This window comes from Paroedura picta, chromosome 3 (assembly GCF_049243985.1).
Source record: "Paroedura picta isolate Pp20150507F chromosome 3, Ppicta_v3.0, whole genome shotgun sequence".
Lineage (NCBI taxonomy): Eukaryota > Metazoa > Chordata > Lepidosauria > Squamata > Gekkonidae > Paroedura > Paroedura picta.
This window is the reverse complement of record NC_135371.1, coordinates 59,650,607-59,669,689: the sequence shown is the minus strand read 5'-3', so window position 1 is coordinate 59,669,689 and position 19,083 is coordinate 59,650,607. Positions and strand designations below refer to the sequence as shown.

At 42.0% G+C, this 19,083-nt stretch overlaps 1 protein-coding gene and 1 long non-coding RNA gene across 12 annotated transcripts in view; one reads left to right on the top strand and one right to left on the bottom strand.

Annotated features, from left to right (window-relative positions):
* DOCK3 (dedicator of cytokinesis 3) overlaps positions 1-19,083 on the top strand; it is a 292,500-nt gene that overhangs the window by 236,266 nt on the left and 37,151 nt on the right. For all 11 annotated transcript variants that reach the window (XM_077325925.1, XM_077325933.1, XM_077325924.1 and 8 more), the window contains 8 exons: positions 2,896-3,062; positions 3,715-3,801; positions 7,389-7,568; positions 10,046-10,129; positions 12,291-12,407; positions 12,966-13,087; positions 14,629-14,764; positions 17,864-17,945. In XM_077325925.1, the coding sequence (XP_077182040.1) occupies positions 2,896-3,062; positions 3,715-3,801; positions 7,389-7,568; positions 10,046-10,129; positions 12,291-12,407; positions 12,966-13,087; positions 14,629-14,764; positions 17,864-17,945 (975 nt within the window). The remainder of the gene's footprint in view (positions 1-2,895; positions 3,063-3,714; positions 3,802-7,388; positions 7,569-10,045; positions 10,130-12,290; positions 12,408-12,965; positions 13,088-14,628; positions 14,765-17,863; positions 17,946-19,083) is intronic.
* On the bottom strand, positions 752-11,347 carry LOC143832097 (uncharacterized). Its single transcript, XR_013229088.1, has 3 exons — positions 11,140-11,347; positions 3,299-3,398; positions 752-2,182 (listed from the first exon to the last, which is right to left on the bottom strand). It is a non-coding gene; the product is annotated as an uncharacterized LOC143832097 (long non-coding RNA).

The following is a 19,083-nucleotide window of genomic DNA, read 5'->3' as shown; positions in this document are numbered from 1 at the left end:
CTCTGAACAGTAAGCAAGACATCCTTCCCCAAACCCCTTTTCCTTCATCACCATCAACAGTAGGAGCAAGCCAACCTGTCAACAGTGCCTCCCACTTCCAACTCTGCCAGGCCAGGGAGCCATAGGAGCCCAGAGCCCCACCTTTGGCCTTGCACAAAAAGGGGCTTGGTGCATGAGGAATGGCCAGGGACCACTGCTGGGGGCAGGGGATGAAGCTGTTAACTGTGCATTGGGCTGTCTGCCTCCCTACAGAATGCAAGGGGTGCTAAGTGATTCCCCAGAACCTCAATCCTTCTTGAGGTGCTAAGTGATTCCCCAGAATCCTTGAACAGCATCCCTCGATACAGCTGTCAGAGTGCTCCTTCCATTTGCTGTTGGTTTGGACATGAGTGCCACAAAGGTGAGAGAGATTAGGATAGCCTGAGCCAGTGGGGAAGCATGATGGCAGCTTTTATGCCACCAAGTGTACTGCAAGAAGGCCCCTGTAGGACCTTTCTGTGCTTGCTAAGCACTTAACGAAGTATAGTTGTGGATGCTCCTCCATGTGTTTATTCATCCCTCAGGTGCAACAGGGAGAGCTTGGACCCTAGGTGCTGATTCTAAAGCACACTCTGTACCCAGTCTGCAGCAGAAGACTCACAAGGCCACATAGATATCCAACCTGCTGGCATTTTGGACCCCTGCCCCATTTGGAATCCGTTCCTGAGGGAGCCCTACAATGAGTTCAGTCCATGTCTGCATCTGTGGCTATGTGTGTTTTTGTTGGGGTGTGATTGGAGGGAGGCTGTGGAGGTTGATTCATGATGCAGACCATTTTTGGCAGAACAGACGCATAGGTCTCATCCTGCCAACAACAGGCACATGAGAAAGGAAGCGTGAATACTGCTTAGACATTGCCAGACTGAAAATAAATTAAAGATGAGGAAAAGGATTTATGAGCATGCCAGGAATAGAATTTATGATTCCATTTAAGAATCTGACTGCCAGATTTATGTGTTTCCATTAACCAACCAAATGTGGAGGATCAAAACTGTTTTAAATAGAACTGTTTGGTTGCAAGATAGAACTAGTTTTCTGTTTCTAAAGCAGTGTTTCTTGATGTTTTCTGCAGGAATTATGGTCTTCAGTGAAAGTAATAATTACATTACATTGGAATAATGAGAAGAAAGTTCAGTTTTGTGTAAACTCAGCTTAAGGGAAATGGTACTTTATTTGGAGATCACATTTAAGGGCACTTTGCACATTGTATTTTTTATCAGTTATGTGTTACATACATTATCTGCTAGAATTGTGTAATTTGAATAAGTATATGGACTCAAATGTCAAGGACATACTGGAAACCGCAGTTGACCTACTGCATCAGTCTATCACATATACATGCTTTTAAAAGACATATCTTCAGATGTTACAGCTTTAATAGGTATTGCCATGCCCCACCTGCATGCTTGGGAGCACACCAGTATTGGCTCATCTACTGGGATGCTCCAGAGACCTAAAAAAGTGGAAGGGAGGGGGTTAGGCTCATCCCAATCCTCCTCCCAGCCATCAGCTGTCATGCTACCAGCACTTCCTGGCTATAGCTTTTCCCTCCCTACCTCATTCTTGGAGCCTCCTTTTATCCTCTCCCTTCCCAGCTTGATCTCACCACCATTTACCCTGATGGTGGGGTTTGGCCCATCAGCTCAGGATTCCCTCTATTGGCCCAGGCCTCATTCTTCCTATCCGCTGGGCCTACCCCTGGGTATCCATTCCCTCAAATGGGGCATTCCCGCCCCTTTTATCATGACTCTCTGTCCATCGGTGGTCCGGCCTCCTGCAGCTTGAGGGCAATGAGCCCCTGGTGTGGGTGGGGTACAGCCGTGACTTCCTGTCATCCCTTTGTCTGTGTCCCCTCACTGGGATCATTGGGTTCTCCACCCATCATACTGCCCCTGCCACTGGTCTTCTCATCACCACTGCACCTGTCATTGTGAGTTGGGTTTGTGCAGCAACAGGCCAGGCTGCTTGCATGGGGACCAGTATTTTCCACCTCTCGGCAGGGCAAGGCCAGCCACAGCAGGTGGGATGACTCTAGAAGTGGCTCGATTGTCCCTGGATACACACCCTCTACAGGACACTCATGCTGGGGCCCTCGAGAAGCCAGGAGATATAGTCCATGTTGTCAGGATGATGCTGAATCAAGCTAAAGGAAAGTAAAGAGAGGTACCAACTCAATGCTTGGGGATTATGTTCCTTTAATCAGGACAATCACAGCAATATCCATCACCAACAGAAAGCAGTGGTTTCCCAGGTAGTAAAGGAGGGCCCCCACTAGACATTTATAGGGCATTCTGTACCATTTTGTTCCACTGCTTGCAATTTGCAGCTGATGAATAGTATGGGCTGGTCTTACCCTTCTATGTTATGGGACAGCATACTCCAGCATGACCATGTCCCCTTTATACCCCAATGGCAATTCCTGTGCTCATAAGCCCTGGACTCACTCCATTTGCCCAGGCCTCATTCTTTCTATTCCTTGGGCCTTCCTCTGGGTCTCTGTTCCCTCAGAATGGCGCATGCCCACCTCCTTGACTGTGACTCTTTGTCTGTAGTTTTGCCTCCTGCAGTTGTGTCATGCTGCCACATCTGGAGGGTGATGAGCTCTGGCTGGCCTTTGTCCACCTCTCCCATGCCAGGCTCATTGGATCCTCCCACCCATCATGCTGCCATTGCACTCATCTTGCCCATTTTGCTTTGAATCTCCAGCTGGGCTGAGTCAGGTTTGCATGATGGTAAAGTGTGGGTTGCTAATTCAAGTGTGGCATATGCCAGTGAAAAGTGTAATGTGTGCAACTGACCTGGCTTATCTTGTTGGGTGCTACATATTGTTTTTTCTTTGACTTAAGTCTTTCACAGATTTGCAGATCTATGCAGTGACTCCCATTCCAGATAATATTGATGTGCTACAAATGGACCGTGTTCCTGATCGTATAAAGAGCTTTTATCGTGTTAACAACATCAGAAAGTTTCGTTATGACAGACCATTCCATAAAGGTCCAAAAGACAAGGAAAATGAATTTAAGGTTTGATTGCTTAGAAGTATTCTGTTTATCCCGGATGCATTTGTATCCCATAAACAGTAGCCTTAGGTGATTATAGTGTATATTTAGATTTAGATAGTAAAGAATCAAGGAAATAAAAGTAAATTTAGGATGCTATGGGCTGATCCTGCGTAGACTAGATGGCCTGTATGGCCCCTTCCAACTCTATGATTCTAAATTGCACTAAAATGTAATGATTGAAATGAATTGAATCCCACCATTCTGTCCAGCTGAATGCAGGGTCTTCTTCCAGCAGAAGCTTTTCTCTGGCAGAAGATCCTGCAGAGAGTTTCCTTGCTCTGCATGTCTCTTCTGTATCTGAAAGAAGGAGTTGGACCCAACACGTTGAACAGATTTAATAGGAAAATATTATGATTAGAGCTTTTTTCTTGTGCAAATTATTCACAATAAAATAATAAAAACACAATAAAATCCCATAATTTTCCTTAAGAATATTACTACAACTACTAAGGCGTCAGGTGAAAAAACCCATTAACTATCTCATCCCCTCGTCCAGCCAAGGGCCAATCCAGCAGGGATTTTCTTTTGTTCTTATGTTTTTACCTCTGCATGTACTCCAATTGTGTGGTTTATTCAGACTTGAAATTTGCTTGTTCTATGTTTTCCTTCGCAGAGCTTATGGATTGAACGCACTACTCTTACCCTGACTCACAGTTTACCTGGTATCTCTCGGTGGTTTGAAGTGGAGAGGAGAGAACTGGTAACATGGATTATGTTTGTTGCTTAAGCAGTGAATAGATATTTACAGCAAAAGTGCATCTATATAATTTGTTGTTGTTATGTGCGAAGTCGTGTCCGACCCATCGTGACCCCATGGACAATGATCCTCCAGGCCTTCCTGTCCTCTACCATTCCCCGGAGTCCATTTAAGCTTGCACCTACTGCTTCAGTGACTCCATCCAGCCACCTCATTCTCTGTCGTCCCCTTCTTCTTTTGCCCTCAATAGCTCCCAGCATTAGGCTCTTCTCCAGGGAGTCCTTCCTTCTCATGAGGTGGCCAAAGTATTTGAGTTTCATCTTCAGGATCTGGCCTTCTAAAGAGCAGTCAGGGCTGATCTCCTCTAGGACTGACCGGTTTGTTCGCCTTGCAGTCCAAGGGACTCGCAAGAGTCTTCTCCAGCACCAGAGTTCAAAAGCCTCAATTCTTTGACGCTCGGCCTTCCTTATGGTCCAACTTTTGCAGCCATACATTGCAACTGGGAATACCATAGCCTTGACTAAACGCACTTTTGTTGGCAAGGTGATGTCTCTGCTTTTTAGGATGCTGTCTAGATTTGCCATAGCTTTCCTCCCCAGGAGCAAGCGTCTTTTAATTTCTTTGCTGCAGTCCCCATCTGCAGTGATCTTGGAGCCCAGGAAAATAAAATCTGTCACTATCTCCATTTCTTCCCCATCTATTTGCCAGGAATTGAGAGGGCCGGATGCCATGATCTTTGTTTTCTTGATGTTGAGTTTCAAGCCAACTTTTGCACTCTCCTCCTTCACCCGCATCAACAGGCTCTTTAGTTCCTCTTCACTTTCTGCCATTAGAGTGGTATCATCTGCATATCTGAGGTTGTTGATATTTCTCCCTGCAATCTTGATCCCAATTTGTGACTCCTCTAATCCCGCATTTCTCATGATGTGCTCCGCATACAAGTTAAATAGGCAAGGCGACAGTATACAGCCTTGCCGAACTCCTTTCTCAATTTTGAACCAGTCAGTGATTCCATGTTCAGTTCTCACTGTTGCTTCTTGACCTGCATATAAATTTCTCAAGAGACAAATAAGATGCTCTGGTATTCCCATCTCTTTAAGAACTTGCCACAATTTGTTGTGCTCCACACAATCAAAGGCTTTAGCATAGTCAATGAAGCAGAAGTATACATTCTTCTGGTACTCCCTAGCTTTCTCCATGATCCAGCGTATGTTGGCAATTTGATCTCTAGTTCCTCTGCTTCTTCGAAATCCTGCCTGTACTTCTGGAAGTTCTCGGTCCACATATTGCTGGAGCCTAGCTTGTAGGATTTTGAGCATAACTTTGCTAGCATGAGAAATGAGAGCAATGGTGCGGTAGTTTGAACAGTCTTTGGCATTGCCCTTCTTTGGGATTGGAATGTAAACTGACCTTTTCCAATCATGTGGCCATTGTTGAGTTTTCCAAATTTGCTGGCATATTGAGTGTAGCACTTTTACTGCATCGTCCTTTAAGATTTTGAATAGTTCAACTGGAATGCTGTCACCACCACTAGCTTTATTGTTGCTCAGACTTCCTAAGGCACATTTGACTTCACATTCCAGGATGTCTGGCTCCAGGTCAGTAACTACCCCATTGTGGTTATCAGGGATGTTAAGCTCGCTCTTGTATAGTTGTTCTGTATAATTTTGCCACCTTTGTTTAATCTCTTCTGCTTCTGTGAGGTCCCTACCATTTTGATCCCTTATCATACCCAACTTTGCATGAAACGTTCTCTTCATATCTCCAATTTTCTTGAAAAGATCTCTGGTCCTCCCCATTCTATTGTTTTCTTCTATTTGTTTGCACTGTTCATTTAAGAAGGCATTCTTATCTCTTCTAGCTTTTCTCTGGAATTCTGCATTCAATTGGGTGTATCTTTCTCTTTCTCCCTTGCCTTTCACTTCCCTTCTCTCCTTAGCTATTTGTAAAGCTTCCTCAGACAGCCATTTTGATTTCTTGCATTTCTTTTTCTTTGGGATGGTTTTAGTTGCTACCTCTTGTACAATATTGCGAACCTCCGTCCATAGTTCTTCAGGCACTCTATCTATCAGATCTAATTCCTTAAATCTATTTGTCACCTCTACTGTGTATTCTTCGGGGATATGATTTAGTTCATGCCTGAGTGGCCTAGTGCTTTTCCCTACTTTCTTCAATTTAAGCCTAAATTTTGCAACAAGAAGCTCATGATCTGAACCACAATCAGCTCCTGGTCTTCTTTTTATTGACTGGATAGAACTTTTCCATCTTTGGCTGCAGAGCACATAGTCAATCTGATTTCTGTGTTGACCGTCTGGTGATGTCCATGTGTAGAGTCGTCTCTTGGGTTGTTGGAAAAGAGTGTTTGCTATGACCATTGTATTCTTTTGACAAAATTCTACCAGCCTGTGCCCTGCTTCATTTTGTACTCCAAGGCCAAACTTGCCTGTTATCCCGGTTATCTTTTGGCTTCCTACTTTAGCATTCCAATCCCCCATGATGATAAGCACATCATTTTTTGGCGTTGCTTCTAGACGGTGTTGTAGGGCTTCATAGAACTGATCAACTTCATCCTCTTCCGCAGCAGTGGTTGGGGCATAGACCTGGATCACTGTGATGTTGAATGGTTTGCCTTGGATTCGAACTGAGATCATTCTGTCATTTTGGGGATTGTATCCCAAGACTGCTTTTCCTAATCTCTTATTGATTATGAAGGCTACTCCATTTCTTCTGCGAGATTCTTGTCCACAGTAGTATACCTGATGGTCATCTGAATTAAATTCACCCATTCCTGTCCATTTTAGTTCACTGATTCCTAAAATGTCGATGTTCATATAATATGTTCATATAATAATCTATATAATAATTATATATAAATGTGCCTGTTTTTCCTTCCCCTGGCAGCCCCCATGATCTCCCAAAAAGCTGATCCTAAGATTCTGGGCACTCCAAGTGTAATTACCCCTACAGTTCTTATGAATGTATAGGATCAAACCCATGATCATTAACTCTAGCTAGAGGAGCCATACTGAGTGATTAAGGAGAGCCCATTAGTGGGAGCCTGCCACATTGTAGGTGTTCTGTTTTGTTTTTCTCAATCATATATGACTGCTGTTGTAACTGCTAACCAAAATCAGCTGAAATGTTATGCTGCCAGTCTGGGTTTTTTTTCCAGGTATGCCATCAAAACAAGAGAGAGGGTCAGCTTAAATCTGTATAAAATTTAAAGTTATGACTACCAATTTTAGGGGGTTATCTTACATTTAGGGTCACAAGAAAGTGTAAAAGAATGGCATTACTACAATAAGAGCCTCCTTACATGATACCCGAAATGTGAGTCAGGCTGGGAATTCCACCAGCCTGATTTGCATTTCCTGTCTGACCAGGATGCACTTTCAAAACAGTGGGGGGATGGGGTGAGGCTGAGTCTGGAGCATGGCACATCAGCAGGAGAGGCTTCATCCTTCCCTCCCTTCCACCACATGCTATTTTCAACAGGAAAAAAAATAGCATAAGAGGGGGGCTGTTTTTCATGCTCCCATTTCCATGTATGTGCCCAGGATGTTATTGAAGTGTCCTCTGTTACCTTGCAGGTTGAGGTAAGCCCCTTGGAAAATGCCATTCAAGTAGTGGAGAACAAAAACCAGGAATTAAGGACGCTGATAAGCCAGTATCAACACAAACAAATGCACGGTAACATCAACCTACTCAGTATGTGCCTGAATGGAGTTATTGATGCAGCTGTGAATGGTGGCATAGCACGATATCAGGAGGTAAACAGAGACTGTTTATTATTTGTGGCAACTCTTTTGAATACCAGTTTTCTAGCTAAATTGAATTTTTAATTTTGAATACCGCAAGGAATTGTGTCAGATGCTTATAACAGAAATTGAACAATATTAAACTTGTTCCATTTAATCAAAATGTATGTTCAACTAAGCATTTCTATAAGCATTTTATATTGGAGATTTTGGGTTTTTGAATAATTTAAGTATTCTAATTATGGAAGTAATGATAGTATAAAGCAGCTGTCCCCAACCCCTGGTCCGAAGACCAGGACCGGTCTGTGGATCAGTCAGTACAGGGCTGTGGCTCCTCCTCGTCCTCCTCCCCGGCTGCTACCTTGGGGCTGACCTGCCACTCTGCCGTCGGTCACCTTTGGTGCTCTCCGGTGGCCACCATGGCTGGGGCTCCCCCTCGGAGTGGCACTGTGCACTTGCTGCTGACAGCGCCCTCCAGTGGTCGGCGGGAAGTCAGGGGCGCTCACAGGAAAGCCAGCAGAGCAGAGGCTCAGGCGGCAGTGATGACGTCCCTCGGCAAAAGACTACCCCCCCCCCGGGCCTCAGTAAAATTGTCAAGCATTGACTGGTCCCCGGTGCTAAAAAGGTTGGGGACCACTGGTATAAAGTACTTCAGTCCCAGTTAGTGAATTGCATGGGGGGAGGGGGGAACTGACTTGGGAGCTAGCGTGTTGCAGTGGTTAAGAATGGCAGCTTCTAATCTGTTGAGCTGGGTTTGATTCCCCACCCTGCAGCAGGGTATAAAAACTTGTCACAGCCCTGATAGTGCTGCTCTCTCAGAGCAGTAACATCAGGGCTCTCTCACCGCCACCTACCTCACCGGGTGCCTTTTGTGAGAAGAGCAAGGAAAGGCAGTTGTAAGATACTTTGAGACTCCTGGTAGAGAAAAGCAGGATAAAAAACAACTCTTCCTCTGGTTATACTGTCTTTAGAAAGACCATTGCTAACCACATAGTACAAATTATTTCCTGTACTAATGCTAAATGCAAGCATTAAAATATTTTCTTGGTGGAGAAAAGAATTGTCTTTGGCCTCATTAAAATTCAACACAGCCATATCCCCAAAGGTATCCATTCTACTATTTTGTGAATCAGGAGTTAGATATATATTTCTTTAAAAACTTATGTCAAATTGCTATGGTGATCCACATTTGGGTCATGTGTGCCCTACAGAGAATGGCAAAACACACTCCCTCTTTTTACACTATTAATTTTTAAGTTGCTCATTTCCCACATCGCTTATTTCCACCGTTTCTTGTACTATAGAAATAAGAGATTTTAAAAAATAATTGAAGGTATAGTCAAAAGTGATAATGATTAAGACATGTTTGGATCAAATTTATGAGGGACCGCCTCCCTGCCTATGCCCCCAAAAGACCTCTGCGCTCCACCACCACCAACCGGCTAATGGTCCCTGGCCCTAAAGAAGTCCGCCTGGTCTCAACCAGGGCCAGAGCATTCTCTGTTGTGGCCCCCACCTGGTGGAACAAGCTCCTGGAGGAGATCAGGGCCCTGACGGAGCTTAAACAGTTCCACCGGGCCTGCAAAAAGGAGCTCTTCCGCCAGGCATTTGGTTGAGACCAGGCACAACCAACAGCAAATGAAGGGCCCCCACTCCCCCCTTCCTCCCAGAACTCCACCAGAGCGCTCTGGACCTGTTGTGGTATTGCAAAGTTGCATCGTTATACTATTTATTATATTGTTATACTGTTATACTGTTATTAATTACTGTATGTTTTTAACAAAGACTGTTTAATGTAAACCGCCCTGAGCCTTCGGGGAGGGCGGTATATAAATCTAAAAAATAAAAATAAATAAATAAATGAGTGCCCTGGATTATTCAATGGGGATTCTTTTATGTAAAGAAAAATTCTCCATACTATTGGATGTCAGCTGCAGGGCTGAACTATGACTGTAAGCTTTTGAGTGCAAGCACTTTTCTTCAGACTATGAACTGACCATCAAGGGCAAGGCAGTAGGAATATATATATTCCCACTGTCATGATGGTCAGTTCATAGTCTGAGGAAGAGTGCTTGTACTCGAAAGCTCACGCCTTGAATAAATCTTTGTTGATCTTAAAGGTGCCACAGGACTCTGATTTTGTTTTGTGCTGCTTCAGACCAACACAGCTACCCACTTGAATCTATGACTGTAAGGTGTAGAATATTAGCCTGTAACACCACCATTACTTTTGTGTCCTGTTTAAGGCCTTTTAAACATGAAAAGAGGAGAAAATGGGACTGGACAAAAGAAGTAGAACAGGAAAAGCAGAGGGGGGAGGATTAACATATCCAAAATTAGGGCAAGAGTTCAGAACTGTATATGCATGCATGTTCTAAAACACCTAGGTGATACCAGGGTAAAAACAGGACTGCTGGAGTCTTTTCTGCCTTCTTCACGGTATTTAAGAAACATTCTGTTCCTAATCAAAATCTGTTATTTCTCCCCAGGCTTTTTTTGATAGAGATTATATCACCACTCATCCTGGAGATGCAGAAAAAATCGCACAACTAAAAGAGCTGATGCATGAACAGGTATCCCTGTGCTTTTAAAGATGAAGAAAAAGTACCGTGATTGGATTTGATATAGCAATATAGTCAGTAGCTGTGGGTAAAGTAATCGGTCAGAGCCTTATCTAGTTTTTTAGACAGAAATGTTTACTTTTATTTAATGAAAGTGATTTTCTTAAGGCTTTTTTACTGCTAATCTTACATCAACCCAACTTAGTCTAGCAATTGTTCCACAATAAATACATTTCCATGTAGATTATAGAAGTATGCTTTCACTGACTTTTCCTTCAGCAGAGTCTGGAAAGATTAGATAACCAATTTGTCACAAGTTTGGATTAAATTTTTAAAAACCTAATTGTATCAACTGTCACTTTACCACCATTACACAATGCTTGCTTTCATTGAAGGTTTAGCATCAAGAACATCCTAAGAGCCCTGCTAGATCAGACTAGTGATGCAGCTAGTAGTTCAACATCCTGTCTCAAACAGTGGTCAACCAGCTCCTCTGGAGGCATAACAACAGGATAGAGGCTGAGACTTTTCCTGATATTGTCTCTGGGCTTCAGAGCTTTAGTATCTCTGAATGTGGAGGTTATTCACAGTCCCCATAGCTAGTAGACACTGATAGACCTATCCTCCATGGATCAATCTAATTCACTTTTAAAGCTGTTTATTATTATGGCCATCACTACATCCTCTGCTAGCAAATTCCACATTTTACTCTTTGCATAAAGCAGTATTTCCTTTAGTCTCTACTGAACTTACAGTCCATCAGCTTCATTGGATACCCTCAAGTTCTAGGATTGTGGGATAAACATTTATCTTTGTCAATACTCTCCACCCCATCCATAATTTTATAAATGTCTACTATATCTCTCTCTCATCCCTGTGAGTTCTTGAGTTTTAATACATACAAATAAAGCAGATATTTTAAAAGTATATAAAGGGTTTTTAAAGATAACACTATGCAGTCCAGCTTCCATAGCTTAGTTATAGAGAAATAAAAAAGCTGTCATATCAAATATATTTGGTACCTGGCATCATATGGCGTATTTTCTTGTAGCACAAGAATCCAAGCTGTAGCTTAAAACGTTCTATGCACTGCAGAAGAATAAGCTACATTTAAAAAATAAATGTGTCTGGATTTCCTCAGGATTGGGCCAACTGTTGCTTTAGGATGGTGCTGTTAAATGGGCCATTCTCTGGGCCTAAATTACCTAGGGGTTCACACAACAGAACTGCCTGCTCTTTCTGAAGACATTATTTAGTACAGCTGAATTCAAAAGAGCTCTTTTTAAAAGGTTTTGTCTGTATGCTAGCCTAAATAAAGGCACATTCCCCCACCTTGGCTTTGCCTGCTCTGAGGAAACCTGGAAGTGTTGCCTTACAGAGCCTCCAATTCTGAATGGCTCTTTTCTAGGGTCCAACTGACTAAAATAATCTCTTCCCCTCCCTGGCTTATCTCAAATCCAAGAGCCTTGGGAATGTCATAGAAGAAAGATAATGAGGGAACTACAGAACAGAAGATGCAGTGACAGATTGGCAGCACAGCATCAGCTCCCCATCAGCAATAAGGATGAGTGTTTGCAGGAGCACGACTGATGCAGCTGACAGGTGCTTAGTGAGATGCTTAAAGGTTTCTTGTCACCAGCAAGGTAGCTGCCTCCCTTCTCTTCCATTTTAACTATATTTTAAGTAGCACAAGCTGGGCAGCTGGCTAGGGGAACTTTGATTGCAAATTTATAAGCAAAAGTACCGGGCACATGTTTCTCATAACTCAGCAGCTAGTGGCCAGGTGGCACCCATGGAGCATTGAGACAACGAAAGTGCAGGGAAAACTTCCATGTGGATGCTCAGTGGTCACCATAAATATCTCTGCATTCTCAGCAGCGATGAGAGTTAACTAGAAAGCAGTCTCAGCATGGAAGCAAACCTGGAAACAAGGAACAGGATTAGACAAAACCCTGATCTGATCTATAAAGAGAGCTCTTGAATTGCTAAAATTATTTGCCACGTGCCAGCAGTTTGTGTCCTATTCCCTGTTGCTCATTGATGCAAACTGAAATCTAGATATAGTAATCATAAGCAATCTGACAAATTGACAAATTTACAAACCATTCTCCTTCAATGAATGAGAAGTGCACAGCTCATAAGTACAAAGCATTTCTGATTTTATTCTTACCAGGTACATATCCTAGGAGTAGGTCTGGCAGTGCATGAGAAGTTTGTACATCCGGAGATGCGCCCACTACATAAAAAATTAATTGACCAGTTCCAGATGATGCGATCCAGTTTGTATCATGTAAGTTGATAATCATGAAGGGTTTTCTTTTTAATCAATATTTTGAAATATTTTACTGTGTCATAAAATAATAGGCAAGGAAGAAGCTGAATATACACATGGTTCATCTACTAGAAATCAGACATTAAGAAAATTATGGAGAAATGAACAACATTTTTCTTCTGTTTCTCCATTCATTTAATCTGCATCACAGATGTTCTAGAAAGAGATTTGCTACAAGTATTTAGTATATACCTTAACAGGAAATCATAAACCAAATTGGGGGGGGGGGCTTTGATAGCTTATTATTAACTATTCGAACATACTTGTAATACTGGTACATTATTATTTATGGTAAACTTCTACTGTGAGTTTTGTAGTACAATCTTATGCAGAATTACTCCCATCTAAACCCATTGATTTCAATTGGATTTGATCATGGATACTTGGATCTGTTACCACAAAGAGGAGACTTTTTAAAAGTAGATTTATAAATGTATTCATGTGGACTGTTCAGCTCCATAAACAATAGCAATGTCCAGATTTTAAGCACAACTTTTTTCTCTTCTCCCTTAACAGGAGTTGCCTGCTTTGGATAAACTGAGTCCAGTCTGCTCAGGTACCAGCACACCACGCAGCAATATGCTTGCATCACATAGTCCTATGAGTCCAGAGAGCATCAAATTGGTGCATCGTCATAGGTATTTGCTTTGACTAATTTATTTATAAGGAAGAACTTTATGTAGCAACCTTTTGTTGAATAAAATCTAGAATGAACTAACAGCTGCATAGCTACCAGGTACAATTGCAGAGAGAGACCTTAGAATTAAATCCAGTATTTTTCAATTGAAATTGTTTTGGGAAGAAAAGATTCTTTGCATAAGAACAGTTATTTAATGGTTGCCTTTGCAAAATTATTAAGGACAATATGATATAGTGAATGGAGCAATTAGGATCAATAGAAATCTATCAAGCAGCCTCTTGCATAAAGTGAGGAAATGCTATACAAGAGATGGATACAGGTGTTTCTAATCAATTTTCCTTCTGGCTGCAGTCCTCCCCAATGCCACATCCTATTTAATTTCCAGGGTTCACTGAAGATGTGGGGGAAAGTCATTTCTGCAAACTTGCTCCATTTGTGGTAGCCTGGGATCCAAACCAATGAATATATATTATACTACAAAAATTGCAGTCTTCCTTCAAACAGAAGGCTGAAAAAGCCCTGGCCCTGGTCAAGGCCAGTTGGACCTCTCTAGAGCCGGGGACTAACAGGCAATTTGTGGTTGCTGAAAGTAGTGCTCTCCAGGATAAATATTCAGACATGCGATCCCTCAGATATGCCAGCCCAGATCATGTATGGCCTTAAAGATAAAACCAGGACTTTGAAGCAAATCTGGAACTCTCCTAGGAGCCAATGCAGCTGCCACAATACCAGTCTTATATGGACCCCCCCCCCCATGGTGTTCTAGTGAGGACCCATGTTTTGGACCCTTGACCCTAATCCAGAATTTCTATAGTAGTTTGACCTGGCGGAGGTGGAAAAAAGCCTTCCTTGTTACTCTTGTTTATTTATTCATTTTATATACTGCCCCTCACTATACACTTGGTCTTAGCCAAAAGGCTGAGAAGCCATACCACCCCTTACTAATAAGATATTGATACTTTTTTTTGTTAAATACAAAGCACCAGAGTGAGAGTAGATGATGAAGTTCTACTGGCCTAATGTGTGTTCTGTTGATTTGAGTGTGGAAAATATATCCTAGACTGCTGTTTTTAAGTAACAGATTAGTGTTTACTATGGACAGAACCGAATAGACACAGGGACCATTATTTAGCTCATTGTGGTTTTATTGTTTGATTTGCACATGAAAAATAAGGGTGTCTTCTGTAATGTATTCTAGCATTTTTGTTTTTCTGATGATGTTCCATGGATGCTGATCCTGCGTTGAGCAAGGGGTTGGACTAGATGGCTTGTATGGCCCCTTCCACCTCTATGGTTCTATTATTCTATCTCCAACTGGGCAAAATTTGAAGATTCCTATTTAATATAGTAACATTTTTGGTATGAAATGAAAATGTGCAAGCATGTAAAAACTTTCACCAGTACATTATTTCAAGATTATAAAAAGCACTGTGCTACAGCTTTCAAGTGGAAGATGCAGTTTTCTACATTTTTAAAAATCTGTGTCCCTGATCAAAGCAAGCATTAAAAATTATTTGATTTCTTTTTCTGTCTCTCTAGCCCATTGAACATGCTGGGTACAGTCCGACACTCATCCTCTTCTCTTTCTTCTCATACATCAAGTGAAGCTGGAAATCTAGTTATCCTAACAGACAGTTCAATTGGAGAAAATGCAGAGGACATGTATCACATGCAGGTATGCCATGCTACACTTCCAGTGCAAGGAATATGATGTATAGGGTGTTTTAATGAAAGTTGTTGCATCTACAGTAAGCAGCTGTAGAAACTATATGTAATATTTAGGCTTATAAATAATGCAAAGTTATGAGAATGATGAACATTCCCAGTACTACGTAAGATATTAAAAGGATGTTAGTTGATGTGGGTATCTCCAAGGTATTGAGAGCCATAATGTATAGATGTAGAATGTTGGACTAGAACAGGACACCTGGGTTCCAATGCCCACTTTGGGAAAGAGCATGATCAGTAGTTGACTCCTTAGGGAAGACCATCCCTCACACTTCTCCGAAAGATTCCCCAAGAGCACTTCCTCAGCAACCACTCCTGTCAACACCAGTCCCCCCTTCAGTTAAGTTTATCCCCAGTGGCTTTTGCTTTAACTCCAAACCACCTGGCTTCCTGTACTGAAAAAAAAATGCTTCCTCCTATACCTTCCACAGTGATTATGCCACTGGTTCCAACATCTACAATTGTTCCATCCTGAATTCTGCTATTCCTTCCTCAAGATCTTCTACATTGTCTTAGTCTTCTTCACATCTTTGTGCTCAGCCCTTGAGCTGGAAGAACTTTCAGCTTAATTCCCTGTGGATGCATTCTAAGAGCATTTGCAGTCTTCTCCAGTAGATAATTTAATAATCTATTCAGATCAAGTGGTCTGTATAGGTGCAACTCTCAGTACAGATGTTAGGTGACCAACTTGACAATTAGACGATTTCCTCTCGGGCATTGTACACTTTGGTGTGGTACACTATGGTATTCCCCTTCTTACCTGTGCTCTTGGACATGACAAAGGAATATTGGACAAAGCCTGTATCAACCGCCTCCCCTTCCAGAGAAGTTAGAAATGTTTATTTCTTAGGAAGGCATTTCACCCTCATAGATGAAAACCAAAGCTAGATGCCCTTGGTAGAAATATCTACGTCTCAGCAGCTATGACAATTTAAGTGGCTGTCCTATTTGCAGACACAGGAGGCAGACAAAGGTAGTAGCTCACCATCAATTTGGTAGAATGCCTATCCAAAATTCAAAAACCAATTACTCCAAACTCATGACTTCCAAGTCCAAAGGGGAATCCAATAGAAGAGTTCAGGAACACACATCAGAGTCCAAGATAAGGGAATAAGTTCAGAATACTGGCTGCAAGGTCAGTAACTAACAAACACATCACTTTCACTCAGCCACTCCCTTGCTCGCTGATGTTAACATCATGCTAAGCACCTGCCAGCCACCTCAGCCCTGCCCCTGCAAATTCTCATCCCTTGAGCTGCATCTTCTGTCTTGCAACTCCCTTCTTACCATCATCCTACACTGTCCCCAGTGTGACAGTTGATCTGACAGAGGAGTTGATCTGACTGGCAGATGATTGTTCCCAACTCAGGGCTGGGGGTTAAGGGGCCATTGTACTGGGACTTGGTTAAGGATCCATGTCTGGCTCCTCAGAGACTGAAAAATTAATATGTCTTTTATTTTAGTGCACTACATAGTCATGGAATGTACTGTAATTACATTCTCATTGACTACCGGAGACCAACACCCAGATACTCTGATTGGAGGCTTGGGCTGCTTGGCCTTACCCTACAATTAAATATTCCATACCCTGCCTTTTTTTGCTTCTTTTCTGACAGGACCTCTGTCTTCAGTGAATGCTCTTCTAATCACTTAGCACTTAGTCTCTACTGAGGCTGCACTGGATTTGGATACTGTTTCTCATTCAGTTGATTATGTTTTGGCCACTGTTAGGACTCAAACTCTCTAAACTTTGATCTTCCCTATTAGATTTCTAAAGAAATTACAAACCGAAGTAACCCCTTATTTTACTTTTTAAAATTGCCCTAGTGTTTCATTTTTTAAAGTATGTAGCACTTCCAGCTGTGGAATGATGACATGATGGTTCTAACCTCTGCCTTGTCCATTCATGAAGCTTCACAAGGTTAAGGTGTCTAATGCCCTTGCCAGAATCCCCTACCAAGGATTGTCTGTCAGTCTTCATGTTGCACAATGCTATCCTTGCACTTGTCATGGATGTTAAACATCTGTGCATTCCTTACATTGAATGTGACTTTTATTGGGTTTTGATCTGCTAGGGATCTAGTATTACTTTAGTCTCTCAGACTCCAACACACATTGATCAGTGTCCTCACATAACCTGTCCCCTTGGGTTGGTAGAGTCTGTCACTCTGTGTCTTTACATGACTGTTCAATGTCACTTTACATGTCATAGTTTTCTCCAATGGAGTCACATTCCCTGCGCTTTTATAAGACAGTTCTGGGTAAATGTCAATATGGCAGTTTGGAAGGTGGTCCTCTTTGATCTTTCCCTTTGGAAGTTTCACACCCACCTCTTTCACTCAGTGAGTTTATTAATCTCCGAGTGTAAAGCTACATCGAAGCAATGATGATGAAAACAGAGTTGCATTAACTGTAACTGTTGTTCATCAAGTGGCCTTCTGTGCAGGTACATATCCCTCCATGCCACCATCCTGCCCCATTGTGAATTCTCTGGAACCTTCATTTCTTGCAGACTTTGGTAGTAGCATGAAGAGAACTGGGGAGTGGCTTCCCTCTTCCTGGTTATATGATTGTTTTGATGGTACACCAGAGGGAGGAGTCTACTCTGAATTAGAAAACTTTGGAAATCTTTTCTGCACCTGGCCTGTGTACATGCTGTCTCAATGCGTGCCTACAAAGAAAACCGCTTAATGAAACACAGTAAACAGTAACTACAGCCCTATTTTCTGCTTTTAGCTTTTTAAAGTTCCATGTTGTGGCCTAAATGTGTGATTGTAAAGAAAATCACTTTAAGCGTAAACTTATGGGGTTGCAAACTTTTGGATAATGGGGAAAGTGTTCAGTTAGCAGCACCTTAAGCTTACAAGTTTTGATAAACAATATATGAATTGTACAAGTGACATTTGATATCAAGCAGATAAGCCTGTAAAGCCCAGTTTCCCTCAGTCATTTCTTTTGTTAACTTATATCGTTCTTCATATCTAGTGTTCTTTAAATACCAGAATTTATAACATCAGAACTGATATTTGTGTTGTCTTCTTCCTAGGCCAGCCCTTCCACTTCAAGCCTGAGCTCTACCCATTCTGCTCCATCACAGATGATTAACTCTGCTCCTTCTAGTGCACGAGGTAAGAAGTAGTAGGAAGCTCATTATATTAATCAGTATTCTAGATTGTACTGTTTCCTCTCTTGGCACATGGAATAGCTTCATTATTACAAAAGCAAATTATTCCAAGATTCCTTTTATAGTTATCCCATATAGCATGCCATCATCTCTGATCCCTTTTGATATATTTCTGTGACATACATAATCTCTTAAGCAGACGAACCATCTGTCTCCAGTGTACCAACGAAACTTTCAGCCTGTCCACTTGTACAAATATGACCTTGGCTGATTCTGCACTTACTTTGTTTATTCCTTTGTGGATCCTGCTGAATTCAGATTGATTTGAACTCAGGTCTTCCTCTATACCCCCCTCCCCATTGAAACAGAAAGTGTTCTGCATGTTATTAGGGAAACTCAGAAGGGGGGGAGCCAAGCGCAGCAGGAGCCGTCTTTTTTTTTTTTAACAGGGCGGGGGGAGAGGATTGGAGACAGCAGAGGAGGGGGGAATAAATCCAAGAGAAAAATCTCTGCTGAGATAAGTTAGGGCTTCCCCTTTAAGGGAAGCCTTGAAACCTGGGAACCAGGAACTGACGCCCTGTCCAATCAGTGTTGGAGGTTTGACAGAAAGTTATTTTGGGGAAAGCAGACAGCTGCTCGCTTACTCATGCCGATTTTTCAAATTCCGAGGGGTATAGCCACTTCAGGATATTGCGGGGAAAAGGTAAGATTACTCCAGATCAATCATGCTTGTTGCAGATGAAAACTTTAAATAGCCCAAAATCAAAATGGAAATTGCATTCATTGTAGCCAGCAGGGATTAAATTAACCTGGGATTGGAATAAAAGCTCCATGCAGATTCAGCTCTTGTTTCAGTTCCAAGAGAAACAGCCTAAAAGTAACAACTTGAGGTTGAAAATTAATGCCAGGCTTCTATTTTTAAAAAATTAATCAGAACAAAGGAGTTAAGAGAACAAGTATCATGAAGTGTCTACTTCTGGGGAGGGGCAGTATAAAAATCTAATAAATAAATAAAATCTTTATAAAAGCTTGACATAAGATATGCAAAACTGAACTTTGCATACATTGTTTTGGTGGGAAAGCACAAGAGGGAGGAGTCTACCAAAGGGTGGGGGGAGGATAAGCGACACCAAGAGGGTGGA